Source organism: Orbicella faveolata, unplaced genomic scaffold, assembly GCF_042242905.1.
Source record: "Orbicella faveolata isolate gen_17 unplaced genomic scaffold, um_ofav_v1 contig_48, whole genome shotgun sequence".
NCBI classification, from domain to species: Eukaryota; Metazoa; Cnidaria; class Anthozoa; order Scleractinia; family Merulinidae; genus Orbicella; species Orbicella faveolata.
In genome coordinates, this window is record NW_028301578.1 from 1,595,001 (window position 1) to 1,610,000 (window position 15,000).

Genomic DNA, 15,000 nt, shown 5'->3' on the forward strand with positions numbered 1-15,000 from the left:
AAATTATTTGCGTACGGGTTTTAACCTTAGATGAAGGTTAAACTAAATATACAATGAACTCACCGCTTTAAAACGTTTTTCAAAGTTTTACAGATCTTCTTCCGAAGTGACTGAATAAAATACCAGAGTAAAATGGTTGGCTAATGCTTGCACTCAACAAAACTTCATGTATTCTTCCACCACGACACAATATGGCCGACTGTTCCTGTCCTGATCTGAAAGTAGAATGCGCGCGCAAGCTCTTATGGGATTTTTGGCCGCTGGCGCGCTTGATTGCTCGAAGTTAAAAAAAAATCTCGTCTTTATACGTTCCACAAAATGTTGCCAAAAGATTGCAAAAGAATAAACAACTCAATAAAGGAATGGATATCAAACTGGCTAAGACTAATATAAGAAACCAGGTTGGAGGCAATCTGTTGACAAGCATCCTTGGTCTTGGCCGTACTTTTGCAACTACAATAGCAAAAACACTTGGATTATCTGCATAGGCTGGATTAGCTTCAGAAGGTGCTTCCCGAGTTGTAAAAAAGATAACGGGAAGAGGCCAAACAGTTGGGTTTTGATTCCACAAAACAAAATCAATCAGTTGATAGCTTATAAACATCTTTTAACCACAAAACAGAAACAAGACATTTTGAATGCTCTACAAACAGGTGGAAATGTTGCAATAAAACCAACCAAAACACAAATGGGATCAGGAATTGGAACTATGCTTGCTAGTATTGGTATTCCATTAGCTGTTGATCTGATTGGTAAACCATTAATCAAGGCGATCACAGGAAAAGGCGCCCCACAAATGGGAGCACCCGCATTACCAAAATCAAAAGGTGGTTCAGCTCCACAAATAGGACAACCGCCTCATTTTATCGGTACTTGGGAGAAAACAATGGGTTTTGGAAAGGGACTACTGTTGGGAAAAAACGGTCTATTCAACTCAATTCCAGTATTAGTAGCAATATTATAAAATTTCACAAATATATTCCAATGAGGACGCATGATTTAATAGAATGGTGCAAGTATCTCAGAATACCAATCAATGAGGTTTTATCCAGAGATCAATCAGTATCTCATAATCATAAGCAAGCATTATTTATTTACAATCTTGAACCTTCATATATGAGTGGATCTCATTGGGTTACAACATATGTCAAGGATAATAAAATAAATTACTTTGATTCATTTGGAATGCCACCATTTCAAGAGCTTGTTTATCATGCTAAGAGGAAAAAGCTAACTTTATTGCATCAACATAATCAAATCCAAAATCTTATGACAACTACTTGTGGCTATTTTTTGTTTGTACTTTGTACATGAGATGAATACAGGGAAATCATAGTCGGATCTATTGAATGTATCTGACACGATACAATGAAAAATAAGAGATTTTTTGAGAGATATTTCAAAAAAAAGAATCATCTTAAATAATTAATATGTAACTAATATATATGATCATAAAAAACTATTGGGAATTTTGTAAAAAATATATACATCAAAATATGCACATAAAAAAACCATAGAACACCAGGTATTTTTCAAATCGCATAAATTCAATATCTTGGCGAAAGAATTTCATAAAAAAGTAGAAAATGGAACAGTAGATGCAAACTATTTACAAAAAGTAAAAAATGCCACAGAATCATTTCTTTTAGAAGAACCTAAAATGATTAGTCTCGAAGCAACATATATATGAGGAAGAACAAAATAATCTAAATGATAACCATGAGTAAATGTTGGAGATAAATGTTATGTAATATAATATATATGAAATCTCATTGCGTAAAACAGAAAAAGGTCACAGAATGTGTTCCAGGAAGTGAAAAATACGTCGCAGCTAAAACTGGAAGAACAATGATGAAATGTCAATGTGCAGAATGTGGAATAGCTAAAACCAAATTTGTCAAAGGTCAAAAAGGTGGTGAAGCACCTGCATGGACTGGTCAATGGAAGAAGCCAATTAATCTTATTCAAAAAGCTTCTTTAGGCTCTGTGAAAGAACCAGGAGCAAAAGAATCATTTGACGATTTTTGGAGTGGAGATACTGGACAAAATATCAAGAGACAATTCACAAAATCGAAAGCACCCTATAAGCAAATTACGAAGAAAAAGATACCTGGCTGTGAATCTTATATTTACAACCCAAACGGAAAAAAGAAATGGTTCAACTTTGGTTGTCCAGGAAGTTTAACACAAGAAGAAAGTTATTTTCGTTAATATTATATAATATATATTTTATATGAAATCCTATTGTGTAAAACAGAAGAAGCAAACTGAATGTGTTTCAGGAAGTGAGAAATATGTTACAGCCAAGAATGGATGATTGATGATGAAATGTCAATGTGCTGAATGTGGTATAACTAAAACCAGGTCTATTAAACAAAAGAATTTAAACTAAATCAGCCCTCACGAGGTGGAGGCAATATATTTCAACCAAAGGACTTGGGTTATGAATTAGCGAAGCTAACTGAACAAGCTGAAAAAAGAACAAGAGGAGAGGGTATATTGAGTTCCGTTAGAGATACAGCTGCCGAATAATTTATAAGCAAAGGAATTCCTTACAGAAGCTGGAAGATATTATGCTTCTGAATTCATGAGAGATCCTAAATTACAAAAGAAAGCAATTGATTGGGGAATAAAGAAAGCAGCACCTGTCATTCAAAAAGTTGGATCTGAAGCAATTAATCAATTATCAACCAAAGTGAGACCAAATTATAAAGATAAAACCGACAGAATTGATCTTGAGGCTGATATGTACAAAGGAAAAGGATTAGATATTCATAAAGCAATTGGTAAAATACCAAAACCAAAGGCTGGATGGACACCGGGAAAGTACAAATATACAGGTCAATACAATCCATTGGATAAGCAATTAGAATACAACTCAAACACCGGTGAAGTTCTCAAATGACATGTACAAGCGTATAACAAAGTGGATGAAATAGCGGCTTATCACGATATTTGTTATGAAATGGGTAAAAAACAAGGGAGATTGTGACAGAAAAATGGTTGCATCACTGGATGAGATTCCCTATGGTGAAATGCCAAAATGGGGATCAACTGCACGATTCTTGATTGATAAAAAACAAAGACTAGGTCTTGGTGTTTCAAAAAACGGAAAAAGCCGTCGAGTGAAGTAAACTGGCAAGAAAAATTAGCAGATGAATTACATAAACCAATAAAACGTAACTTTACTCGACGGCGTGTGATAGTCAATCATATTGATGAAATATGGTGTTCTGATTTAGTTGAAATGCAGCAGTTTAGCAAATGGATCAAGGGCTACAGATATCTACTAATGGTATTAGATGTGTTTAGTAAATATGGTTGGATTGTTCCATTAAAGGATAAAAAAGGTGAAACTGTAACTGAAGCATTCAAAACCATTTTCAAAGAAGGTAGAAAACCACAATATTTATGGACAGATAAGGGCAAGCAGTATTATAACACGTTTCTCAAAGACTTATTAGATAAGAATAATATAACACGGTATTCGACTGAAAATGAAGAAAAGTCATCTGTTAAAAACTAAGATGTGGAAGCAGTTTACTATTCAAGGTAATACACAGTATTTGCACATTCTACCTGAAATATTAAAACAGTACAATAACACCAAACACAGTTCAATAAAAATGACACCTACAGAAGCCAGTAAAAAGAAGAATGAAGGAATTGTATATTTTAATCTGAATGGTAATACGGAACCATCATCAAAACCGAAGTTCAAAGTAGGTGATAAAGTTAGAATAAGTAAATACAAGAGAAAAGTATTTGACAAAGAATATATCCCAAATTGGACTGAAGAAGTATTTACAATTGATAAGATCCAATATACGAATCCAATAACATACAAGTTAAAAGATCTCAATAATGAAGAGCTAAAAGGCAGTTTTTACGAACCTGAGCTGTTTAAAGCTAAACGGGATATATTCAGGATTGAAAAAATCATTCGGAGAGATTATTGGAAAAAGCAAGCTTTGGTAAAGTGGAAGGGATACAGTGATTACTTCAACAGTTGGATACCTTTGAAGGATGTGGTCAAAATAATATAACCTATATACACAGATTGACTATCAGGTGTGTTGTTTCTACTATTTATTTAGCCAAGATTTGAGTTTATTTTGGCTATTTTATTTTTTTATATTATATTTCAATCTTTTGTTTACATTTTATTTTTTCATGACAATTAATAACACTTCTTTCAGATATTCTTCAACATTTCGTTTATGCCTATCAGTGTCTTCATGAATTGGTTTAAAATATTCTGGAACGGAAGTTGACAGTATTTGCAGATATAATGAGGAGCTTTTTCTTTTTTCATATGGCAGTATTATATTTTATTTTTTTTATGTAATAATGTTTTAAAGAGTAGATAATTATATATATATTGTATAAATATGGAAGAAGTAAATAAGAATAAAATAGGAAGACCAAAAATTTATGAAACCGAGGAAGAAAAACATAAGGCTCAACAAAGAGCAAAAGTCAATATGCGGCAAAAACAGATTGGTATTGTGACATTTGCAACAATAATAAGAATTACAAAATACGAGGAAGAACACTACATTTGAGAACACAGAAACACAACTTGGCTATACTTCAAAAGAAAATAGCAGATTATGAACATCAAAACAATAAGGCCTAAATACGTCTTAAATACGAAATATTATTTTATGGATTCAAACGGTTCAACACGCAGAACTTTTTGTATCGAAAACCTCTTTTTTGAAAAAAAAAATATAAAATTATTTAAATATAAAAATCTACTATAATAATATAATATGAGTAATAGTTATATGAAAAAATCTGATCTTCAAAAACTTGATAAAGAAGAATGAATTAATCTAATTATAAGTACTAAGAATGTTAAAAAAGCTAATAAATCAAAACCGAATAAGCAAACTCCTGGTGGAATATCGAAATCAGGAAGAAATATTAGAAAACGAACTTCAAGTAAAAATACAAGAACTGCAAGCCAAATTCGATCAAGAACTTCAAAAACTTCAGGACCAGCGAAAAAATCTTCAGCTGCAACATCTGATAAAATCTGGAAAGAAAACTCAACAGTCTGTGGAATCAAAATATGACATAATTCAAAAACCAAGCAAATTATCATAAAGAAAAAGAGTTATGAGAAGAGCCGATGAATTAAAACTTCAATCAATGACACAAGATATCATCGGAAAAAAATTAAATTACAGGTATCAAAAACTTTTTGAAGACAATTACAAAAAACTTACGATCTAAATAATGGCAATGTGTTTCCAAAAAAAGTGGCAACATTAAGTGATATGAGAAAATCAGAAAAAAAAATTGACACTAAAATATGAAACTAAAAATGGGTCGTTCGTCGATGTGTTTGAAAATAGAATGGCAAGATTAAAAGGAAAGAAAAAACGAATTTCAGTCATTGTTGATGTCACAATAGGTTCAGATACAAAAATAAAATCGACTGATGTTGATTTATCTGTTAATCAAGAATGTTTAAATGGAACAAATAAAAAAATCGACAAAACGATAAAAATGACAAATATTATATTCCATATGATAAGGTAATCAAAGTGCTCTGTGAGCAAACTTGTCAATTGAACAAAAGAATTAAAATATTTTTTGGATTATGTTTAGTATTATCTGGATTCTTCTAAGTAAGTTAAGGTAAAGTTTTTGTGCGTTTGTGGGGGGGAAGGGGAGTGGTCCTTTTTTATTAGTTCGCTTTATAAACGTTCATTCGTCTTGTAAGATTTCTTTATTTATTTCGCGTTATCCATTTCCTGTAGTTTTCATGTCGGTTTCAGTAAGTTGTTCAAACTGAAAAATGTTTCATGCATTTTAATATTACGCACATGACCTCACTTTAACCTTAATTAACTCGGCTCTCCTTGCTTTCACGCATCTCAAGCTAAACCTATATACTTAAACAACATGTCACACATCACACTCTGCCATCCTTTATATGTCTAGTTTCTAGTATCCACAGCGGCCAGCATCCGGCTGTAGTTTGTAAACCGTACCCAGTAGTCTCTCCAGCCAGATACACTAACCATGCTCATATGTTTTGGCAAAGCTCGCGGAAAATGGAAAAACAATTTATCTCGGGAATGTATCTCCCTATCTCAGACTTGAAAATAACAATTAAAGTCAACGTAATTGTGAACTAAAAAGTCTATTGACCGATCCAACATCTTGTTTGTGGTATGGGCCACGGCATGACTGTCGCAAGTAAGTATTGTTTCTTTGGAACTTGTTGACTCAATTGCATGAACCAACGAAATGGAACAAGGAGATCGATTCCTGATTTTGCCTGATGCCACCACTGCCCTGTTGCCATACTCTTTCCCATTCTTATTCCCCCGTTTCACTCCCGCCAATTTTCCTCACTACACACCCATGTTCTACCGATTTAAGGTTTTTTTATTCAACAGTGTTAATTAAACATACCGCAATGATTCGATTTAGTGCCCGGGGCGCAAACTTACTTTTTGCAGCTAATGGAGAACGCTTATTAGGGATTGTGTGCTTATTAGGGACAGGGCGCTTATTTCTTTTTGAACATATACATCTGAATGTGATTAAGAGAAAATCGAGGTACTTACCATGATCTTCTTTCGATGTGATACAATACTTAGATGAAAAACGACGGATACTTCAGCATAAGAACTGTAGCAATAGGTTCGCTGATAGTCAGAATGTTCAACATTACGTTCAAATGAGAAAGCAGACTTTAAAAAGTCACTTTCGCTATGGGGCGCTTTTTGGAAGGAGGGCGCCAAATCGACCATTACGATATGTTTGTTTGTTTTGCAATTTCCTGGGTAGGAAATCTTTAAGACGTCGTTAAACTTCAAGGCCTCTGCATGCATTGAGTGCCATTTATTAACCAATGTTGTGACCAATGGAATGATAAAAGCTACGTAAACAAAACGACATAGAATTGATACCGGCGAATCACACTTTTTCATTATGAGTAACTGAATTTTGAGCAGTATTATTTCCTAGGTAAGCTGGAGGTCTTGGGGAATTTGCCTTCTATTTTGCTCTCAACCCGGAGCATTTGATCCGCTCATTGGTCCCCCAACCCGTGGAATTTACTGCTTTTTGAAAAAAAAATGTTTACTGATGTTTGGGAGCTGTCCCGAGAGGGAGTGGGGGGAGATGGACACCACTGGAATTGACTGATGCATTACCTATGTGAACTGCAAGTTGATAAATTGATAAATAGCTCAATCCTCTGCCATGTTCGCCCATGTTGTCAGGCTCCTCTCCCCTTCCCCGGTGTGACCCGTAAAAGGTACATTACCGTGGGACAGGGTACTGGTAAAATAAGCTGGAATTGAATTGAATTACTCAACAATATTGATCTTGATAGCTGCTGGTTATTAGTAGTCCCTCAATTGCGATCCGATTGCTGTGCAGTTTTATTCTCTAATGATGATCTTAATGATTGAAACTGTCTACTTATTTATTTATTTATTTACTTATTTATTTTTGTTTTCAATATTTTACTCTTTATTGTCTTCACAGGGTTTATCAGCTCGTCGTGATCCAGCAAATAAAGTCTGTTACGTGTCAAAGTTGGACTCATCGTTCCCTTCACCAGAAAGAATGAAGCAGGACATGGATCAGGTAAGTTTCTTTAAAATTCTCAGTACAAACAATATCCAATAAGATTTCCAATCGAAATACGGAGGATTTTTTTCACCGTTGTTTCTTAGGAAATCTGAGCTTTTCTGTAGAAGTCCGACATTTTCCGGAAATTTGAAATATCGTTCGCAAAATGTTTAGTGCTCTTATGATTGTTTTCTGAACACAGACAAGAAAATCTGATAGCCACTAATTCAAAAGTAACTATGTTTAGAAATTAATACACAAAATGTACTTCTCTCTAAAACACGACAGGCGTCAAGGCAATCCTTATCCAATGAAATGACAACCGTGACTTCTGAAAGGAGAGTGGCGGGCTTTGCAAACCGCTCGACCTTATCCCAGAAGATTCTGAAATTCTGTGGTTCTTTTCCAATCTACGAAATCGAAATAAAGGACATCCCTTTTGAGGTCTTGAAAACAACAATGCGCGAGGTTTCTGGTAGGAAACATAAAACATATAATATTTTATAGTCTTAAACAAGAGAGGATGATCCTCTCTCTTCTTAAAATATGATAATGCGTTTGGGACTGAGAACAAATTTATGCATAGAAAATAATACAACCATATTGTTATAACCTACCCCAATAGCAAGGAAGCAGTCTAAAGTATTCGAGGGATTGGGATGGGAGCAGGGGCGGAGAGAGAATAGCGGAGTGAAGGGCGTACTTTCCCTTTCTGAAGAAGGAGAGAATTAAAAGACCCTTTTAGCCAAAATTTATTTATCTTTGTCAACAAAGCTGGAGATTAGAAGTATCGATGAATACAACCGTACTTCAAGTCTGAAAAATTCCAGTTAGATTATTCGCTCACAATTTCTGAGGTAAAATTTAACGAGGCCGAATTAGTAGAATTCTAACTAAACTTTTCTTCAATTAATGGCTTGTTAATTGTTCCTCGTCTGCCCTTTACGCTTTAGAAAAATCGCCGAACTGAATTGTCATTTGAAATTTGTACTCGTGCTCATCGGTTTCTTTTCAACAATTTCGAGTTTTAAATTCAAGAAACCGCTAGTGTCGTTGTATTAATCTTCTGGGAAATTTGACTATCCATTTGTTTCTGAATTCGTAGAAACGGGAAAACTTTGTCATTTTGTTGACCACTTGAAGCCACTGCAAAACGAGTCCGAGTTTTCTGAGAATATCAGTGGGGTGGTGGCTGTTACGACTGATGGTTATTAGAAACCTTTAAATCCACGTTTACTGCAAAAGTCTAACGAAGTTAGACATTTGATGTTTGGACTTGTTTGGATTTACATTGGAATAAATTGGAGCAAATAGAAATCGTCCTATCAGTACATTGAAAATTGTCAAGACAACGCCAAGTTTGAAAAAAGAAATGTTTTCTAGCATCATAAAACACATATCCATTCGCTCAGCCACCGCCATATTGGATATCCACTTAGGATCAACAACAACTAAAGGCTAGGTAATTGCTTTTTGCCTAAAACTTGTAGCCAATTTGTAGAGAAAACGGTTACTTTGTTCGATTTCAGCATTTGTACGTGAGATAAAATCAGTGATACACTCGGCTATCACCTCGTGCGCCACTATTTTTGTTCTTATCACATTTTGACGTCATCTGTGACCTGTTACTGAACTTACGCGCAGGAACGTGGAATCTATTTGTTGAAAAGAAAGCGATAAAAGAACCAATCAGATTCGCGGGTTCCCAACAGAAAACGGCTGGGTGGTTACTACCGGCTAATCGTGCGGCATGGCTCAGCAATAAGACTGCAGCATTTGCATTAGTATACTATTTCATCAAACCACTTAACTCACTTGACACAGCAATAGATCTTTCACCAGATGTAATTCAAGATTTTCGCAGTGGGTTGGATCCTTCCCCTAGCTCGAGTTATTCAATTACAACATAAGGACTTTATTCAGTTAACGTTTTGAATCGTTTTAAATTATACTTGGTAAAATAAATCGGACAAAATACTATTGCATCCTTTAAACTAAATTTAATTTGAAGATTAACAGAAACACTGGGTACCCTTTCTTTTTGATTGGCACAAGGTTAAGTCTCCAAATGAGAAAAGAGGTCATTGATTATGCATTGTCTTTTACTGTTAACTGATTTACACTGACACTTTTTTTGTTTGCTTCTTTTTTTTTTTCGTCAGGTCGGGCGCGAACCAAGCGGAATCACTTTACTGAGAGCCTCCACGTGTGTTCATTTAATGACCGCTACAAGCTGGAAAGCTGTTTGAGAAATGTTGGTTACTACAACGTTAGATTTAAATGCCAAGTACTGAGTAGAACATGCTTCTACGTCGCCGTTTGCTCTCATAGGGGTAGTTCTCCATTTTCCCACGACTACAAATGCCGCCTCATTCATCATATTACTACCTCTGGTATTTGCTGTTCTGTCTCCTGCTGATTGAACAGCTACAATCCTGGCCGATACGTTTGAGAATGCATTATGGTTGGGACCTTAGTAGATATAACGAGACGTAAATAATCGATGACATCAATCGCGTAATCCCATTCCATGAGTAATCAGTTGATTAATCATTAGAGCGGTTTTCAATTGAGTGTCGAAAGTAATTAGACAGTTACTTTGGTTTTGGTTTTGGTTTTACTACGGTTTCAGATTTGCTGAGTAGTCTAATTGGTAAGTAACTGGTTTGGTTTTGGTTTTACGACAATTAATTGAAAACCGCTCTAATTATCATTTATTATCGTTATTAGTAATCGATAGAAAATCGATAGGCCACAATTTTCAGTCATCGTTGTCATTGATTAGTGATCGATGTAATCTTTCGGCTTTACAACCCATACTAAATCGATCGATCAGTATAAAGAAATAGGAATAACTGATTTTAGGTAAATGTCACTGTGCAGACTTCATTTTACACACAACAACATCTGAAGTAAGAGAATCGTTTACTTCTTCATTAGCACGCTAACGCTTGTTAAACCAAACCTTGACGGTTTCCTTCAGTGTCACGGTTGCCAATTTCGAAAGCCGGGGTGAGTCAAGTACCCCTTGGGAGGGGTACTTGGTCTCTTTATATACCATATAGAGCCTATACGCGGACAGACCATGAATATAAAATTTATGCGATGCGTCAGCGAGCGAGAGCGGACAATTTGACAATTTGTTATTGTAAAAACAAACTGACGTCAGTTTCTCATGCGTCTGTCCTGTTATTGACAATGAATTTCGTCATAACATTGTCAAAGTATCAAAGAAGTTTCACCTCGAGGATCCACAGCTACTTTGACAATGTTATGGCGAAATTCATAGACAGAACATAGACAGAAGAAACCGTCTACAAGAGAAAATTTTAGTCCTGCGGAAAAGCTTGTCTAAAATTGTCTGAAATGATGATAGATATATGCTTTACTTTCCTCATAGATTCCTGTTACATTGTAACAGACGAGAGTTCGTTTTTATTCAGTTACTTCCCCCCGCTTTAACTTTGAACACAATTCATCTTTGTTATTGTTGTTGCGAACCAATCAGCGCAAGGTTTTAAAACAGGAAAGTCAGAAGAAAAATATATATATAAAGAAGAATAACGGAAATTCGTAATAGCTGCACGGCATGAAAACACATGAGTAATCGGTGGGTGACCAATGACTCCGAATTTTTGGTCTTCAATTATTATTTTTTACTGATTGATCATCGGCAATAATCAATGGCTAATCAGTTGATTATTCATTGATTACCCATTAATTTCTCACTGATGTCATTGATCATCAATTTAGTTATGGCTGGATGAAATCCGGCTTTACTTCCTGCCCACCCACCTGCCTTCTTCCAATGTTGTAGAATAAAAAAAAATACCTGACTTGTCTACCAGTGATAGTCTTCAACGTTGAAATATCAAGGTGGGAGGGGGGCGGGGAAGGGGGCAATTGTTTATTAAACGCATTCCATCGTAAAAACTCATTTAAGATTCCAACCGTTTCTGGTCATGATTGTAAATGTTTATAGTGGAGTTGTATCTTTCCACGTTATTGTAGTTGATCTCATAGTGTAAAATGGAGATTCATTCATTTGTTGTAGGAATGAATTTTAAAGGCCAATAAACGTTGAAAATTTATCCAAGTTAGAGGTGATTGTAATACCCACTCGAGCGATATAACAGAACCGTGCCCTTTCTTACAAAATAGTAACTCTGACTACATTAACAAGGGACATTAAATGTGAATAGTTTATTGAAGATGCGCCAGTCAGTCACCTGATGTAGATGTATTACGTCTTACAACATAATCTGCATCCTTGCAAATTACGGCTATTGGTTCTAACAATTAGAACCTTTACTCACTCGGCGTCAGATACGAAAAACCACTAAAAAACCATCCTTTAGATGTGGCCGAAAAAATGTTTGGAAACGTATTCCTCATCTAATGCAGCAGCAAGAGACCCACGAGGAAAGAGTACAAAATCAGTAACGTGCAAGATTTACAATTATACATAGATACTGTTATAACAAAAAAGCGCACGAGCAATAACTAACCTAGAATGACGTAAATCTCCCACAAAAATTAAATGCCTAAATATTCCCTGAACGCCTTATGACACCCCGGAGTCCTCTCCATCATGCCGTCCGAATAATAATTTCTAACTAATTTGTCCCTCAATCGTCAGAAATTGCATTTTGTGAGGAGTAAAATATAAACAATTGAGGCTTTAAAAACCAACTCCATTGAAGAAAGCTTCCAGAAAAATTTATCAAAATCTGGTGGAGTCCCGAAGTGAATTTTCTTAGCTAGCCACATGTTTGATTTGTTTGGCTCATCGCCTTAGACATTACGATGCTCTTTACTACGGTTAGTCCGATGTTGCAAAATTCAACACCTCCCATATCTATGGTGAACAATTTGTATCTATTTTCAACACGATACACTTGCTTTCGACCAGTTCTATTGTTATTGATGTTCAAGAGCATGTATTAACATTGAACTGTAACTCATATCTGTCTTACTCGTTCGCTAAGATGCTGCTCTGGAAGAGTTTCTGCTGATGATAATAAAACTTAACCACCGTCACGAGCGTTGAGTGGCTTGCTCTGACGAAGCCGGGGCTAACGCTCAAAATGTCGACCTTATGAACCAAAGTCGTGACCGAGTGTTGCTTATTTACTGTATTTATTTTAACGGGTTTGTGCGAGAACTGTTACCGAAAAAGATTCTGTCGTGATTCCCCTAATGAATAAAATTATCACTTTTGTCTCCAGTTTTTCACAAATTTCCCCGTGCACACGTAGCGTATTCAAATCGAATTCGCCTATTCACACGCATCCGATGTTCGGTAAGAGACTGGACACGATTTTGCTACGTCATCGGATTCGAAAATATCCGGATTCACCGTTCACACGTTATCGGATTCGTTGCGGATTTTTTTTTTTCTTTTGTTTTTCACTCTGGAGGGCAAATTCTATAATATCCAGATTCGCTGCCGAATTCGCCGCCGAATTCGCCGAATGTGTGTGGACGGAAGCCGTATCCGGAAAGAAAAAGTTGCGGATTCAAAAATATCCGGATACGTGTGGACGCGCGGGGCCTAAGTAATAAGACATGGGGGATATTATCTAATATATCCAGTTTTGACTGTATCTGTCACGTGATCTATTTTGAACAATCAGCTCGAAGAATTATGATAAAAGACATTTTCGATACTGTTCCCTTGCTATTGTCCATCAGACCAAAGCTAAGTGAGTAAAACAAACACCCGCATCTTCAGCTGCATAAATATAGATCGATCGGCGGCTTCGTTACTGTTTTATCCTTTTCTTCCATTAGATACTTTCACTAGGCGGGGGCGGGGAGATAATTAAGAGGATCAATTTTTCCGTTATGGTCACGTGACAATCTGTGGAACACTCGTGAGCGCCCGTGCTAGATTTTGATCGGAAATGAAAATCCTTTAACGGCACGAGAGCTCCAAAGAAGATTTGCCAAAACGTCACTAATTTCCCCGACTATTTTGGCTGTTTTCCAGGCACAAAAATGTTAATTAAAGCAAAGCCTATGAGTTATAAATCGTTCAAAGGTTTTATTAATAAGTTATTTTATTTGTACAAAGTACTGAAAAATGTTTAGTAACTTCGCCGGAAAATTTGTTATTCGTGAGAGATCGTCTCGTGTAGCAGAAGACCCAACACTCCTCCTCTCTGGGCCGCAGAGTATCTTAGTGATCTTTCTTGTTCAAATGCCTCTTCAAGCTTCAGCCACTAAAATACAATACAGACAAAAAAGGTTAATTGCCGGTTCTGCTTTGTAAATCCTTCTATAAGTAGTTGCATAACAATCTTATTTATGTATTAATGGTCTAATATAAATATAGATGTGGCCCGCCAAGATTAGCCCAGGCTACCTGCGGATTCGCGCTGTTGCTATTGTCAAGCTTTTTTTTTTTAACTTTATGTGTATACATTTCTGTAAAATTGTAAACATGCGAGTCATAATAAAGTTGTTGTTTGATACTTTTTCACATGACTTCATGGGGGTCAAGCGGTAATTCGCCATTAAACACTCATTCACGTACACAGCCATGATCAATGAAGTTCAAACGTAGAGAGGAGTGGGTAATGTACAATAGGGAAATATCTTTCAAATCTCACTAGTTCCCCTACCAAACAAAACAAAACGAAAAGTCCACGCGACTCATAACTCTCGCTGCGTATGTCTCGTTTCTGTAGCGTGAAGCGGCTAGGAGTACCGCTACTCGCCCGGATGGAGTGCTAGTCCATCGGAGCAAGTCTGGCAGGTTGCCACAGTAGTTCTTTGGCACCGATTCAGACACCTACTTAGAGAGAGGTACTGTGAAAGTAAACGGTGTCACCCAAGAACATAACACAGTGGCCCCGAACAGGGCTCGAACCAGGACTGCTTGATACGGAGCGCACTAACAATTAGGCCACCGCCACATCTAGAGCACATCTCTACCTGTTGTATTCTTTGTAGATCAATCTCTGCTCTGCGAAGTTTTTCCCAGCTGTAATGTTTTAAACACCTCCTTTTCGAAGCTCGACAGAAATCTCCAGTTTCCTCGAAGACGTTAGTGACCAGAGGACATCCACACACGTCACTTGCAGAAATCTGAAAAAAAAAACAGAGAAGTAAACATAAACTTTCTGCCATAATGCTATTTTTTTATTTTTAACAACCCTTTTTAAGCCTACAAGTTTTGTTCGGTTTGAAGAAAATTCTCAGCAAAACTGTACTGACAGTTGCTCGTATATTGCACCTTCGGGATCATTCCAGACATGATAAACATTGGTGAGCAATAGTAATAGTAATATTAAGAACTCGTGAAGAAACAGCTCTATGGTGTGAGCTATTCAGAATTTACAATTTTGATGACGTCCGAACTCGATCCAAGGCCTTTGAAACTAAAACAAAGGA

The 15,000-nt window shown here is 36.2% G+C and overlaps 2 protein-coding genes across 2 annotated transcripts in view; one reads left to right on the forward strand and one right to left on the reverse strand.

Moving 5' to 3' along the window:
* Nucleotides 1–3,626: 3,626 nt before the first annotated feature.
* On the forward strand, nucleotides 3,627–10,187 carry LOC149095898 (uncharacterized). The gene is made up of 4 exons (XM_089281467.1): nucleotides 3,627–3,974; nucleotides 7,516–7,639; nucleotides 7,850–8,077; nucleotides 9,765–10,187. Exons 1-4 carry the CDS (start codon nucleotides 3,627–3,629, stop codon nucleotides 10,019–10,021), a joined length of 957 nt encoding a protein of 318 aa, XP_089137593.1. The 3' UTR covers nucleotides 10,022–10,187.
* Nucleotides 10,188–13,628: 3,441 nt separating this feature from the next.
* Nucleotides 13,629–15,000, reverse strand: part of LOC110047421 (CXXC-type zinc finger protein 1-like) — a 17,749-nt gene continuing 16,377 nt past the window's right edge. The window contains exons 16-17 of the mRNA XM_089280866.1: nucleotides 14,542–14,694; nucleotides 13,629–13,826 (exon numbers count right to left, since the gene is read on the reverse strand). Coding sequence (XP_089136992.1) covers nucleotides 13,716–13,826; nucleotides 14,542–14,694 — 264 coding nt within the window. The 3' untranslated portion in view covers nucleotides 13,629–13,715. The remainder of the gene's footprint in view (nucleotides 13,827–14,541; nucleotides 14,695–15,000) is intronic.